We start from the raw sequence: 16,418 nt of genomic DNA on the forward strand, positions 1-16,418 counted from the left end.
TTCTTTTGTCCAAAACCGTTTCCGTCCAGTCTACGGCGCCGAGTTCGCTAAGGTCTTTTTGCACTTCATCTCCAGCGGTACCTAGGGCGTTCAGACGGTCTTCGGCCATTTGGAACTTCAGAGTACGCCCTACAGACTGCAGACCTTAAACCCTAAAATTAGTTTAATGTTAGTAGGTCTCACGACAGTTTAAATTTGATTATCTTTTCATTGCATTGATTCAGGATTGAAACTGGACGCCCATGTGACGCTCCAGAAGCTGTGGACGACCATAGGCTACGGTCACCAGTTCCCATCAGGCAGACTGAATGAATGACAGTAAAGATGATTTTTTGGACGGCAACTGCTCCAAAATTAAGAGTCCCCGGCAAACTGGGCCGAATTTCACCTTCCCATACAAACGGAGTTTCGTTCCCATTTTAAAACTACTTTTTGGATTGTAATGAAACTTTGCACATAAATGACATGAGTCATATCTATGCCTTTAATTAGTTTCTATAGCTTCAGCTTAGAAAACAAACGAAATAGAGTAAAAACAAGTTCTGTATGAAAAACTTAAATTCGCTGTATTTTTTTAACTATGGTTTCTGCAGCTGCATAAACTATAATTATTTACAGGACTAGATATACCTTATTGTACTTGGAAGATATAAGTTATTGTTTGTACAAAGTTTCAGAGAATCTAGCTAGTTCTTTTAAAATATAGTACGTTTGTATGGAGAACCGAGCCTGCTGCGGACCATGAACGGTGCGACATTAATTTTGCGGCCTTGTCGCAGGCGCTGTATCGCCTGTATATGTCAATCTCCTGTATAAAATGACTAAAATGAGTGGCGTATTGAACGTCATAATCGCGTCAGCAATACGGTAGCGAAAGTCACTCATTAGATATATCGCCGATATCAACGCCTCTGCAGTATGTCGCAACAGTAATTCATCTGCAGTGAGCATCTGAATGTTACCTTTACATCGCGCACATCAACGCCGTCATCGCAGTGGTGCTGCTGCAGTCACCATCCGAATCATTATTATCATCATCTCAGCCATAAGACGTCCACTGCTTAATCTCAGCCATTAGACCTCCCCCTTGGACCTCCATATGTACCGGTTGGAAGCGACTCAGATCCGCGTCTTCCTTAATAAGGTCGTCTGTCCATCTTGTGGGTGGACGTCCTACGCTGCGCTTGCTAGACCATCCAAAGCCATCCGAATATAACCTTTAAATAAAAAAATAATAAACTAGGCCAAGGAATAGGTATAGCTATTCAGCGTGGGAATGTGGCCAGGCTTATGGGCACGCTTACGCTGGGGACAGATCTAGGGGACCTAAGATAGGTTGGTATAAGTTTTATTTAATTTATTAGTTTTAATTTATTTAGTTCATACTTAATTCTAGTAATAGTTTATAAGTTTTGTTCTTGTACTTATCATTCGAGAACAAAACTTCAATTAAAAAAAATATGTTAAAGGACATTATCGCACAAATTGACTAAGCTTCACAGGAAGGCTTGTATTGTGGGTACTTAGACAACGATTTATATAATATATATATACATAAAACACACCCTTGACTCAGGAACAAATATTTATGCTCATCATACAAATAAATTTCCTTACCAGGATCTGAACCCCGGACGTTCGGCTTCATAGGCAGAGTCACTACCGACTAGACCGGGGGTCGTCTTTACGTATGTTAGTTACAGACATAAATTACACGGATGAGATCTAAATCGAAAACAAGAAACGTAAAACTTTTAAAGAAATGTGCAATGTAACCAACCATAGCCATTATTCTTAAAGTTTCTTAAACTATGTTTTCGAACATTAGGTAAGTTTGAATGCGATAGATTTACAAGTATTTCCAGTATTTCCAGTTTTTACATTTAGACATTGCTGTAGAAATCAAGAAAATAAATAAATAAAAACCAGTTGAGGAATTGTTCGCTACTGTAAGCGTCTGGCAATAAAAGTATTGTCTCTATTGTTATAGGAGTCGCAAAACCACACATTTATCAAAGTAGATTAAATAGTATATTGTGTATTAAGGGCGGTACACAAGGATTTAATAACGAGTGGTAATTGAATCCCGAAATCGAAGCAGAGCATTTTTTTATTTAGTTACTTACAACTAAGTACAAGAAAAACATCAAAATATGTACAAGCAAACAATTAAGGTTACGGTCTGTTTAAAACGCCACCTGCGTCAAACAGCGTGCCCTTGATGTCACGACACATGATGACGGAGACGGGTGATCCACACCATGCACATACATTTAAGTACTCGTATCTATAAAAACGGTCACCCATCCAAGTAATGACCCCGCCCGACGTTGCTTAACTTCGGTAATTAGATGAGAACCTCGAGATTGGAAAGATATATTTATTTTATTCTGTTTTTAGTATTTGTTGTTATAGCGGCAACAGAAACACATAATCTGTAGATATTTTAACTGGCTAACTATCACGGTTCATGAGATACAGCCTGGTGATAGACGGACGGACGGACAGCGGAGTCTCAGTAATAGGGTCCCGTTTGACCCTTTGGGTACGAAACCCTAAAAGAACTCCGGCGCGGCCCGACTCCAGTCGTTCGGTGGGAATCGTACATAACGATTATAGCTGTGAATCATGTGGACATCTTAGATGTGGTCTTGGCGCAGGAGTCCGTTCGAAAGGTGAAGGTTTGTGTGTAGGGCTGGAATGGACCTTGTGCCGCCTAATGCCTATCACCCTACACTAGATATATTGAAGTCTCAGTTAGCTCCGCGCCTAAGTCACGTGCGCAAGATCCCAGTAATATCGGCGCCGAGTGTGACTGGATCTTCAAAAAAGGTGATTTCTACCGTCTATACGAATCGCTACAAAGTGAAAACTGGCATGAGCTGAGTGAGCATGAAAGTGCTAACAAAGCTACAGAGTATTTCTTTGAGACCCTGTGTCCCCACTTTAACGTGAGTATACCGAAAAAACGCCACCCATAAACTCCCAGTAAAGTATATGTCAAACATTTGTTTGTGAAACAGCGCAGGACCGCGTGCTACCGCGGCTCGCCGCCCCTCACCATTGTGTGATATGATCAACACGTTGAACAGGCTTCGAAGAAACGATCTAAAAGTAGATATATTTACTGATCCCTGGTCTAAACTAGCGTCCAGGTGCCTCGCTTACTCTGAGAGTATGAATGAGTAAATAGTTGAAGAATAATTTTTACACTGTTACTTGTGTATAAGTGTGTTAATCAATATTCATAAATTGCAAGTGAAATTGGTGTAAACCGTTCTTGTAAATGCTATATATAAGCCCTAAGGGCTGATAGGGAGGGTTCTAGGAGGCGTAAATTAGGAGACCGTGCGTCAGTACATAGGTTTATTACCGGACTAAGATACGGTTACAAAAATGCCGGCGCCAGAGGGCGCGCGGGTAGACTTAACCCTACCCACCACCAATATCCATACATAACAGTAAATAAATACTATAAATAAATAAATAGCATTGGGACGTTGTCAATCGCAGGTGGCTGGCCGTCGCCCGCTGCGGATTGAGTGTCTGACGCAGCTGCTTACGTGAGCTAATAACTCGCGAACGCGAATGCCGCCGCGCCGCGCTGCGTCGCATTCGCGAGTTATTCGCTCAGGTAAGCCGCTGCGGGTCTACCGCAAACACCGAAGTTAGTAACTTGCGGTCTGTGCTTGCGGGCATCTTTCTATGTTACTCCAATTAAGGCGTTATTAGAGTAACAGAGGTAGATGCCTGCAATTCGCGAACTTCGGTATTCGTGCTAGGCCCTCTGGTCAAGCAAACGGCATTAGCAGACTACATAAACGGACGTACAATAACAAGAACGACGTAATAAATGAATGGTAACGAAGTTGTCACAAATGTAATAATATTATTGTCTTCAAACACACCCACCTAAACAATTTAAAACCCCGGAAACCCTCGTACCCACTTAAGGAAAACGCCCAAACAATAAAAGAAGTCACAGATCTCTAAGTCTCAGCCATATTCATGAAAATGTCAAGTCGGGACCTTGATGACCGATTCAATAAATAAATTTAAACCCAAAACGTCGTATAAACGTGTTGTAGGCATAATGTTTTAAGCTGTTTTTCTTTTCGGTAATATAATAGATTATGTAAATTAATACAGGCTTCATTTACTTTACATTCGGAGTACTTTTATGAGGAAAACTTGGTAATTGCTGTAACCTTATTCAGGCAAGTTTGTTCCGGAACAAATTACACGAAATTTGTAGTACTTGTGAGTTTTAGGGGAATTTTGGACATTTAATCACGGTAACGGTATCGTGGGCTACTGAGTGATTGATTTGTTGCGAACAGAGGGTCTACCAGGAAAATCGAAGGTTCGTTATCTGCTTCTCTATCATTCTTAAATATTCGAGTGATAGAGAGGCAGATAACAAAAAAAAAACGGTTTTTTATTTTCGCGTTTTCAAAGTTGCTTCGGCATTTTCATTGAAACTAATAGAGCTAGAGATATCTTACTGTAGAACCTCGACAATCTGAAACAAAGATACATAGATTTAGTAAGATACGTAAAATCTAAGAAGATTTCGTGCTTCGAATTTGAAAGGTAAACGAGATGGCGCTGTCTGTACAGCGCCATCTCGTTGCCGTTTTGCGGTAACTGTGATTGTCAAAAGTTGACGTTTGACAATTCAGTGACTGCAAAACTATGAAAGAGGTAAGGAGAACAATCTATGTGTATAAAAGTGTCCATCAAAGAACCTTAAATGGGTGGCGCCACAATACATCGTGAACAAATTGTTTGACTTTAATAAAAACATTCAAATCACTGACTGCTCACTTCATTCCGTCAATAACGTGTAAGTTCATGTTTTTAACAGCTGCTAGCTGAACACTTTATTTACAGCTGTTAACTGGACACTTTAGCAACAGTTCTCCTATAAGAGATTGTCCTCCTTACCTCTACCCTCCATACGCAATGTATATGCAAAATACGGAAGGTGGAGATAAGGAACGAAATCTCCATATACCAAAAAGTGTCATCAAAAAACTTTAAATAGGTGGCGCTACAATACCTAGAGTACTTGAACAAAAAATCAAATCATAGATAGCGCAATTCACTCCGTCAATAACGCCTAGGTTCTTAGCTACTCTAGCGCTACTCTGGAGAGTTTTGGAACTATTATTTATAGCTGACAGCTGGACACTTTTGCAACAGTTCTACCATAAGAGATGCCACTCCTCTTAATTCCACACTTTATAATGCAAAACAAACAGCATTTTACTGCGCCATTTGTTTTGGATGTCAAAATAAGGAGCACTTTTTTATTAGGAAAAGGTAAGCATTTGACCACAATCTCACCTGATGGTAACTGCCGATGTAGTCTAGGATGGAGCATGCTTACCTAAAAGATGTCTATTCACTCTCGATTTAAACTTTACCTCTCTGTTACAATGAAATCTATTTGATCTGAACTAATTGGCACCGAGACAGCTGATCGAAATGTGGGTTTTTGGGACAAGATCAAACGAAAACATTTTACATTATAACTGTACAGTATATTAAAATTTGACGTACACCAAGCCGCAAAATTACATGGCCACTTTATAAATATATACCTAAAGACCAATTTTATATATAAAAAAATCGTACGGACTTCCTTAATTTATAATTTTTGGTTAAAAAAAACTCACGAACTCTAACTTTATAATAATCCAGTTATAATCCTAAACAACGCTAAAGATATAAAAAACCCTACGCATTATGCCAAAAATATTTTTTTTTTTACTAAAACGCATTACGTAATTTGGATCGATTACTCATTTTATCTTTATTCTTCAAACTGCTGATGCTAGATCAATTTTTATCTTTATTCTTGAAACTGTTGATGCTAGATCGATTATTATCTTTATTCTTCAAACTGCTGATGCTAGATCGATTATTATCTTTATTCTTCAAACTGCTGATGCTAGATCGATTATTATCTTTATTCTTCAAACTGCTGATGCAAGATCGATTATTATCTTTATTCTTCAAACTGCTGATGCTAGATCGATTATTATCTTTATTCTTCAAACTGCTGATGCTAGATCGATTATTATCTTTATTCTTCAAACTGCTGATGCAAGATCGATTATTATCTTTATTCTTCAAACTGCTGATGCTAGACCGATTTTTATCAAGCATAGCTAAGAACAACCACAACGCTTTTACGTTAAAAAAACCGCATCGAAATCGGTACATCCGTTTAAGAGCTACGATACCACAGACAGACAGACATTGGCGGCGAACATATTACACCCCTCTTTTTGCGTAGGGGGGTTAAAAATTGTCTTTAAGATGTATAGGTACTTTACGGTTTTTGAGTGATGTCCGAAAACTCCGAAAAACAACCCTTTTTAGAGTTCTTAGTAAAAAGGATTTAGGTAAGTACCGTGAAAATACGCTTTTATTATCACCGAAATAACCTGCAGAACGTCTCGTGGAACAGAGACTGATGGCCTTATTATAATTTCCATCGCCCTCAACTAGTGTTAAAGGCCCCAAGGCTGAAATATTGCCCTCGCTTTGAGGCGACCTGCGCTTGACAAGATTAAATTTGGCCAGATTTCTTTGAAGGCTCTCTCTTTGTAGGTAGGGCGCAATTCCTCATTCTTTTTGTAGGCCCGAGATATCCTTATTAGGGCAAGAACTCATAGATATTTTTTGTTTTTCGTGAAACCTACAAATATAAAAGTGTGCAACGTAAATATTTAAATTGACATTATTTTGGAGATACGTGCCACCTATTAAATGTGGCTGTCAAGCATACAGTCTTCCGAAAGGTAAGCAGGTTAACGTAGCTTATGGACGCCTGTATAAGGCGTTGCGTTTAACCCTGCGTTTATCGCATAAAACAACCGCGCGTTGTTGGTTGGTTTTACGCAATTGTCTTTGAACCTAACCATACTCGTAAACGATATAGTGTCTTATATAAACAATGTTAAGTGGCTACTCGTGTAACCTGTATCGCGATAGCGTGCTAACAAGCAAACTTGGCCCATTATCCACACCTAGGCTGGAACTCGCCAACTAACTGCTAATTGCTGGATAAATCTCGCCGAGTTCCCGTCTCGAAGTGCCGTAGTATAGCTTATAACGTCACAGTAGAGAAATTACTGTATTAAATACCTGGTCTATATTTAATAATCCACAGCAAGCTCGGTTATCCATATCATTATGATACAAGTGTGCTAAGTTGGTCATCACACACGAGGCGATATTGTGCGCAATAAGAAAGCCGATGTGTGTAATGACCATAGCACACGCGTTTGATACGACGTTTTTCAACACACTTACGAGGAAAAAACAAAACTTATAAATTAGTTTTTTTTTGTCAAAACAGTAAGTACAATTTTCAAAATTATGGCTTACCATTTTAACTTTATAATTGCACCAAAGCGTGCTGGGCTTGTAGGCACTTATTCGCCAGTTCATTGAAGTAAGCTACCAACAGGTTTTCCAAGAAAGACTGAGTGTTTTTGATGATTTTCCATTGAATAAAAGTTTCATATGCCGCCAATTATTTTTCACCCGATTTTGATGGTAAAAGGCTATCGTTCTCGGCTCTTGCCTCTATTAGTATTATTGGCAGCGTCAATTTTATGTGTTCTTCATTTTCAGTACTTGAAAATGACATATTCGTCAATATATTTAAACTAAAAACATGCAAATGATGCAAAACTATTCCAATTTTATGACAAATACGGAAAATGTCTGGCGCGTTATTTTTTTAGCACGATTCCAATGCGCGCGCAAGGCAAAGGCGCGAACGAAATCGACAAATAGCCAATTGAAAAAATGTAAAAAGCTAATATTTTCGTATTTATATTCGACGGATGGAGTTCAAATCGATAAAATGTTATGTTTATTCATTATTGTAATTTACGAGATAATTTAATCTATAAATTATGCTTGGTGTGATAAAACCTCTTTGAACTAACATTTGAAACCTAATAGTTGGTTAAAAAAAATTATTACTCACCAAATTAAGAAGGTTCCGTTTCCATGCATATTATTAGCAATCAGTTACCTTCTTTTTTAGTCAGTCGGATATTATAATGAAAAAGCACGAGTGTTATAATATACTGAAAAAGCACGCGTGTTTAATATCTAAGATTATGAGCTATCGGTTTTTTATAATCATTACGCTGATACTGTTCCAGAGCTATAAGCAAGGACCGTTTTTCTTGCACTGGTAATATGTTGCAAATCGGAAAATGTTTGTCATAGTTACTTCTATTGGCCTGTTTTGTTTTTTTATCTACTAAATATTTTTAAAACCTAATTTGTATTGCTTTTATTCGATCTAGGTATGAGGGAAAAGTGCGGCCGTAGCTACTTAGACCGTAGGATATAATCGAGTCTACAAGTGCGCAAGTATACTACAAGTTTATGCTTAGTCAAAATAGTGAAATAAGTTACAGTTGTTGTTGTTTATATGGTTTTTTATACATTTTCCACAGTCTTGACACTACCACATATATCTCTAATCTCTAATTTTTCGGAACGGGACGGGACCACAAACCACCACTACAAATATAGAAATGTATTGGATCCGGGTATGTCCTTAAACTTTGTGCTAGAGCACAGCACAGCGGATGTCATTCCAGATCTAGAGCAGAGCCCAACTGGGGAAGTACCCTTACACACAACCGCAGCCAAATAATACTAGACCCTACTCATAGTGTGCCTGCTGGTGAGTAAGGTTGGCAGAGCTTAAGGAGGGTGCACAGTGTTAGAGTCGGCATGTTGGCAACGCGTAATGTAACACCTCTGGAGTTGCCTACCGAAAACTTGTGCGCGCTGGGACCCCATGGACCTAGAGAAAGTTACTTGACATAAATAATTAATTGCGATTTCGAAGATTGTTAATTGTAATCCAACATTTGTTTTGTTTTCCGGTTAATGAAAGCTAAAAATAAAGAGCACATTTCTTGCTGTCAGCTTCTGCTCGTTTTAAAATTGCGGATGCAATTTTTTATTTATTAGCTATTAAAATAGCATTATAAGAGCTGTATTTATAAAAGCATTATAAAAATGTACTCAATACAGTTTTCAATCAAAAATATAGGTAATGACATTGGCCATTAGATGCATTCATTCAAGCAATTTTATCTACATAATCAACCACATATTACACAAAGCATGGATTTAATGTAGGTATAATTAATATATAAGTGTTTAAAATTACGGAAAGTATAATGCAAATCGTGATAAAGGATTTATGGATCGTGTCATTCATGAAGACGCGGGCATTGACTCGTATTGTCGTGTTATTAAAGGTTAGATTTGACAAATTTGCGCGTCATCGTGGATGAAACGAACTAACTATAAGTAAATAAGACGATATAGTCAGTCAAACAACTTTGTCAGTAGAAAATGGCGAAGAATTCAAATTTTTCTATGGGGCAATAACCCTTCGCGCCTACCTTTTTTCTACTGACGGAAATACCTTCGTGTCTCATTAAATACACGTCGCTAGGTATATCAGTATTTAAGCGTATGGCGTAACATTGTAGGCAATATTAATATACAATCTATTTATTATAAGTCGACATCCAGGCCACGCAGCCAACTGATCGCGTCCGGTGTCAAATTGGTATAGAGGTCCTCCGGGCTGCCTTGGAAACGTCTCTTTGGGCATCGTTCAACAATGTGCTGGGTAGTTTGTTCTTCAAGGCCACAGTCACACAACGGACTCTCGTTCCATCCCCATTTGTGACGCATATAATTGCACCTGCCATGACCTGTGCGGATTCTGTTGAGGCGGCACCAGTATTTCCTCTGCAGCGAGAAGCCCTTCGGCTTTCGAGTAGGGTTTTGGGTACTTTTGTGGTGACCAGTCGCAGCCTTCGCCCATTCTTCCTTCCACGCCTGCTCCACCTGAAAACCGCCACTCCTCAGTTTTCTCCCTGCCTCGCTCGTAGGTCGGCGCGATTTGAGTCGCTGCGGTGGTGGGTTAGTGAACTCTTTGTGGACAGGTAGATCGGCTCGGATATATATTTTCTCGACTTCTCTCAAGAGCGCGTGTTTCCTGCGTAACTGAGGCGGAGCTATGTGGCTAAGCACTGGTAACCAGTGAGTCGGCGTAGATTTTATTGTACCGGAAACACACCTCATTGCGTCGTTCAGTCTCGTGTCCACTTTTTCTACGTGCGCGCTTTCACACCATACAGGCGCGCAGTATTCTGCTGCAGAGTACACGAGGCTGAGCGCGGTAGTTCGGAGCACATCGGCAGATGCACCCCATGAAGTGCCACTGAGTTTGTGCAAGATGTTGTTACGTGTGGCTAGCTTGAGGGACGTTTTTGTAATGTGCTCCTTGTAAGTCAGAGATCTGTCCAAAGTGACCCCGAGGTATTTTGGGTGAGGGTTGTATTTGAGGTTTGAGCCTTCAAGTTTAACAGTGGGTTGGTAGTAGGCAAGTTTGTTATGGAGATGGAAGCACGCAACCTCTGTTTTACTGGAACTTGGTATGAGCCTCCAAGATGTGAAGAAACTCGACATGATTTTAAGGTCCGACGTCAGGACTTCCTCCGCTTCCTCAAATCTCCGACTTCGAGCAACCAGCGCGATATCATCAGCGTATATAAACTTTCTAGCCGTAGTATCGGGTAGGTCGTAAATATATAGGTTGAAAAGAAGAGGTGCGAGTACTGATCCCTGTGGCAGGCCGTTGTTGAGTTTCCTTCGCTTGCTTTTTGCATCTCCCAAATAAACCTCAAATTGTCGCTCACTCAACATGTTCGCTACAAGGGCTGCTATCTCTTTGCTTGGCACGACTGATAGGAGTTTGAAGATGAGTCCATGCCTCCACACTGTGTCGTAGGCGGCTGTTAAATCAATGAAAACCGCAGTGGATTTGAGCTATATCTATATCATTTGAGGTATATCAGTTTATTTTATTCAATACGGAATACCACTGTAGCCTGAATCTTTCTAACGTAAGCTAAGTACTACCATCTCACTCTATCATATAGCGACGTCTCGCTAATACAGGACTGCAAACAGGACCGTGAATACCATTACTAAGAGTACTTATGTTTTAAGAAAGTCCCTTTCAGAACTAGTTTGTTGAAAAACAAACTTTAACCTTAAGTCTTACGACACATTTTCAAATGTCAGAAACTTCCTTCACACTCGTCACAACTCTGTAATTAGAATCCATTCGTTCAGTCAAAGACAAGTGATTCACAAAAACTGTCTATAGATAAAGTTGGCACAGCTCCATATAATTTGGAAAGCACGCTTCATATTCATATTCTATTTTTTATTGCAGATAAGAAATGATCTATATTAAAATAAAATTATTAAAATTACATTAATATAACGTACACAGTTAAAATAATAATAAATAGGGACACATTAAAATATTCGAATACTAAAAAGGTACATTTTGAAATTACAAGCAATCACAAACTAAATATTAATAATAGTTAAAATTCAATCAATTCATTACATGCAAACTATTCTAGTGTCTTTCTATGGGGGAGTCCGTGTCAGCGATCACACCCAGAATGCTGTTTTAGCCATCCAGCTTTGACCTCTGCAGAATAACGTAATACTAATAATCTTACATTTAGGTACTTTTCTTCATAAGTTGTGTTTATTATATCCCCGGTTATAAACAAGGTAATGTTGATTGATTGTTCGTCATTGATTGTACTGTTTTTGTATAACCTTCATAATACGAACTTTAGATGCTCCTGATATGCAATGATAAACAAATGGAAATGCAACGCAATTTTTGCCGATTTTAACAGTGATAGCATCGTATTTTAATAATGCCATATGTAATTTAAATTTTATCTTAATATCTATATTTACGAATTAACTTGTAAGGTTCTATATCCAATTTTATTTATGAATGTATTTTGAAAAAAACATGAATAATAAAAGCGATAATTTATCGATGCGTGAGCAGGCGTAACTAAACTTTTACCTAACAGTATATTTTTCGATATTATTTTGTCGAGGTTTAGATTTATATATTAACGGTTTCCTAAATTTATAAAACAAAATGAGTTTGGTTTTTCAAAGAATTATAAGAAAAAACTTAATTGTAAACCTGACAGTTTATATTATATACATATTTTTATACATTATTATGCCGAGTTTCAGGTTTTTATCAAACAGAGATCCGGTTTTTGAGTAAATTTCGACCGTCTAGTATTACAGGTTCTGAGATAACACATACGGACAAGCGGAGCACGGTAGCAGGGTCAAAGAGAAAATTAATGTAAAACGAAATACGTTCCGTAAAAAACCTTCTAAAGACATCTATTGCAATCGAAAGTTAAAATATAAAGATGAGCTAACCTAAAGCCTGACAGAAATCTGATTTTTTTCCGTTGGTATGATGGCAAAAATGATGCTGATTGGTGTCGCCGGAAAACTATAAGTGAAAAACCTAAGTATTAACCTTTAAATAATACGTGTGACTCTGACAAGCTTCCTAGTGCGCATTATCATGATATGGAAGCGAAAATTCACCACGCCGATTATACGCCGGTGAAAAATATCGGCGGCGGCGGCGTGGCAAAATCGTCGGCGACGGCGCAGCGGCGCGGCGCACATGTCTAAAGCTGACATACTTGTCTAAGCTGAAGCTTAGAACTTAATAGCGTACTCATTTACCCTTTGGGCACGGAATCCTAAAAAGCATGAATCACGGACAAAAACACGAAGAACAGTGTTACGGACTATATCAGGTAAAATATGGTAGTCAGTTACTTTATCGACTGAAGTGACCACTGGAAACCCTGACGTCTCCCGATACTTTCCGTAAGCCCTGGTTGGGTTTATTTTGGTAGATTGAGATTATTTATTATCGTAAAAAATGTGGCCCATGATGCTAATCGTCGTGTACGCTTCAGTGCTCACCACAAAAGAATTGGTCAGTAATTTTGTTATTAGATGTAGTGATTGTGAGTGACTTTGAATTAAAATACTACTACCCCATATGTACATCCCAAATCAGAACCGCAAGAGCTACATGTTATTAGAAATAGTAGTACATATAAATAAATAAATATTATTGGACATTATCACACAAATTGGCACCTGTTCTCTTTGAAACAGAAGTTATTCCGCTTTCATCGCAAGTGAAGAACCTGGGACTAACAATCGACAATAGGCTCACGTGGGAACCTCAGGTGTCCGACGTCAGTCGTAGAGTAATTAACACGTTAAGAGCACTCTATCGTTTTAAAAAATTTCTCCCTGTCAGCACAAAAACTCTCCTCGTCCAAGCTCTTGTTCTGCCTGTCCTTGATTATGCTGATGTTTGTTACACTAATCTCAATCAAGATTCCTTGAATAAATTTGACCGGCTCCTTAATAGCTGCATTCGGTTCGTGTTCGGACTTCGTAAATGACCATATCTCCTCTTTCCGTAGAAAACTTAATTGGCTCCCTATTCGAGAACGTAGGTCCCTTCGTATTCTATGTACTCTCTACTCAATCTTGTTTGACCCGTCCGCCCCAGATTATCTCCGTTCGAAATTTAAATTTGTTACCCCACGTCCAGGCACAGATCTTCGCTCTTCCCGTAGTCTTAAGCTCATTGTCCCCCAACACCAAACGGGTTTCATGTCCAATTCTTTCACTGTTCAGGCAATCAGACTTTGGAACGTTCTCCCACTCTCTATCAGACAAGCGCAGACCAAATTCACATTCAAGCGTATGGTGCGCAAGTATTTCCTTGACAAACTTTCTTCTTCATCAACTTAATGATTCACACTTGGTATAATTTTGTATGTATTAATATATGTATGTTTTTTTGTATTAAGTATATGTGTAAGTTTATCAATATATAGTTTATATTCATATATAGTCTCGGTTACAAATTAATTTACTTTAAAAGACACTGCACCTACTTAATCTTTCTGGTTTAACCCATTGGTTGACTGGTAGAGAATGCTTTAAGGCATTAAGTCCGCCATTTGTACCTTCATGTATTGTGCAATAAAGATTAAATAAATAAATAAGCTATGCTATAGCTATTATGTGTGTCTTGTTAGGCTTGTGTTGTTGTGTTGTGTATATGTTGTTGTGTAGGTTTGTATTGAATAAGGTTTGTGTTTATGTGTATATCTTTAAATATGTCGATTGATTGAAAGGGCGAGAGTCTTCTATATTTATTAAGTTCCATAATCTGCATTCTATGTCAAGTGCCATTAAATTGTATCTACTGTTCCTTTAAAGTCATTAACTATTTTTAATCAATTTATAGATATACTACGCTGACTTTGAGCATCCAAACGTCACGTACAGGAATCCTAAATACGTGGACTACGTGACCATAACAGCCCAGAGATACAGCCGTCGAGACCCCATCCACTACTTAAACTTTCGTGCAAAAATCTTAACTACCTTTGGGAACGACATGGCAGTGAGTTGACTTTATATTATATGTTCATTAAAGCAAGGTGGTAGAAGATGGTGAAAATCATGCTTATCAGAACTGCATTTGCCAAAAAAAATATCAATCTGTATACATATATTATTTCACAAAACCAGACAAAAATGAGTTGTAGGTACTCGGACCCCAAAGGCTCTCTGCCATCACACATTTTTACAGTGTTGTAATATTCTCCATAAGACCAACTCGGGCTTGAACGTATGCTACTGACTACAGTACTGCAGAAATTGGAAAATTGATATTACATGACTTGAGAAAACTTGACGGATGACTACCTATTAGCTTATAAGTTTTTATGATTACTTTACAGCTAACCCTTGACTTCTACGAGTTCCTGAGTAACGAATATCGCCCCAGCATGTTAGTGATGCGCTTCAGGATTTGCGATTTTTTTTCAGATCATAAATATGACGTATTTAAGCCTTTCTACATGAAATATTTTAACGTCTCATCTTGTCCGTTTCCAAAGGTAAGGCTGTAGAGGGTATGAGGGTATGAATTTGGGGAACGGCGAGCGTCTAGCGGCGCGTTTGGCGGGGCGTACAGTGTGGCATTAGCTTCCAAGGGATTTGAATGGCTTGCGGTGAGGCCTCTCGCATTTTTTTAACACGCTAGCTAAGCTACCGGTCGCCTTAATCGCGGCCCCGAAACCTGGCCCCGCTCAAACGGTATCACCAGGCTAGGGGTCGTGGGGTTGGGTAACGATCGGTAGTGAAGAGCTGGCCTTCACCAGCTGCACACACGTCCACAAAATGACGTAGAATGACCTCCCCACATCGGTGGAAAGCGACCGGCTCCAACCGTAACAGCCTAACAGCGAACACGTTATACCCTAATTCATAATTAAATTCCATCAATTCTACCACTGTGTTGCAAGTAAAATGAAACTTCCATAAATAGTAAATATATTATTGGCGAAAGAATACACCTAAGTAAATAATTTACTACTAATTTGAAATACAACATTTAAATGCTTAGTTTAAATAATCAGACTTATAAAAAAAGCAGTCCCATTACATAATATTGGACTAAATCTATTTTGAGGTAGAAATATTCGTTTTGAAATGGTAATACTTCAGGTCTAAACAACATTTGGTATTCCGTTTTAATACAATTACATTGTCGTCTTAAGATGTGTGTATTATTCATACACCTTAAAACGTAAATTCGAAAACGACAAGTAGGATAGTGTAATACGCCATTGTCAAGTTAAGATGTCACTTCATTCGGCATCTGACCGCCTTCTGAGCATCTCTTCGCCTTCTGGGTAATCAGAAAAGAACAGATATCATCTCAATACAATTTTGCCAGATTTGGAATTTTAAGATTATAAATTGTATGGAGATAACAACTGTCACCGTACCGAGCATGTTTTAAAAACATGTCCCCAAACAAAAGTCCTCAACGGAGCAAGGCTCGAAGAGTCGAAGTATAGGCGACACATTTAACAAAAACCCTGCATTTATGTAGTTGGCAGCGTTTCATTAAAGGTATAGAAAATGGAGTCTATGTGACCGAAACTAGCAAATGTCCCACTTTGTCGCTCGCCATAAGGACGAGATTTGTTTGTGTCTTTATACGAATAACCTGCCAAGGTGTCTTTATGGCAAGCGACAAAGTGGGCCGTTATGCCGGTTTCGGTCGCATATTTTGACGTAACTTCCGTATTCCATACAAAAACGGATTTTATTATGTTCATCACCTCAGTAAGATAATTATATTTTTTATTATTTCAAAAAGGTTGGTAACATCTGGCCCGTCATACTGAGGTTGACAGATGTCATTGTGACAGTGACATTTCTTGGTCGATTTGATGGAATTTAATTAAGAGTCAGCATTTTTTTAACACGGACGCCGCGCCGTACATCCCGTTGGTATCTCGACCGTTCACTCAGTTTGCACTCTATCGTAAGGGTACTGTCAATTTTCACCCAAATTTTTACAGCTACTGTTTTATTTTTCAGGG

The 16,418-nt window shown here is 38.7% G+C and overlaps 1 protein-coding gene across 1 annotated transcript; it reads left to right on the forward strand.

Annotated features, from left to right (window-relative positions):
* The first annotated feature begins 12,868 nt into the window (after positions 1 to 12,868).
* Positions 12,869 to 15,372, forward strand: LOC133518214 (uncharacterized). The gene is made up of 3 exons (XM_061851843.1): positions 12,869 to 12,925; positions 14,264 to 14,422; positions 14,763 to 15,372. The coding sequence occupies exons 1-3, from the start codon at positions 12,869 to 12,871 to the stop codon at positions 14,931 to 14,933; spliced, it is 387 nt and encodes a 128-aa protein (XP_061707827.1). The 3' UTR covers positions 14,934 to 15,372.
* Positions 15,373 to 16,418: the final 1,046 nt, after the last annotated feature.

This window comes from Cydia pomonella, chromosome 5 (genome assembly GCF_033807575.1).
Source record: "Cydia pomonella isolate Wapato2018A chromosome 5, ilCydPomo1, whole genome shotgun sequence".
NCBI lineage: Eukaryota > Metazoa > Arthropoda > Insecta > Lepidoptera > Tortricidae > Cydia > Cydia pomonella.

What these genes read in the sequence shown, in the direction of transcription:
- LOC133518214 (XM_061851843.1), top strand. Translation starts at nt 12,869, where the DNA reads ATGTGGCCCATGATGCTAATCGTCGTGTACGCTTCAGTGCTCACCACA. An exon ending in TGCTCACCACAAAAGAATTG is followed by an intron (nt 12,926 to 14,263) that starts GTCAGTAATTTT and finishes ATCAATTTATAG; the next exon opens with ATATACTACGCTGACTTTGA. An exon ending in CCTTTGGGAACGACATGGCA is followed by an intron (nt 14,423 to 14,762) that starts GTGAGTTGACTT and finishes ATTACTTTACAG; the next exon opens with CTAACCCTTGACTTCTACGA.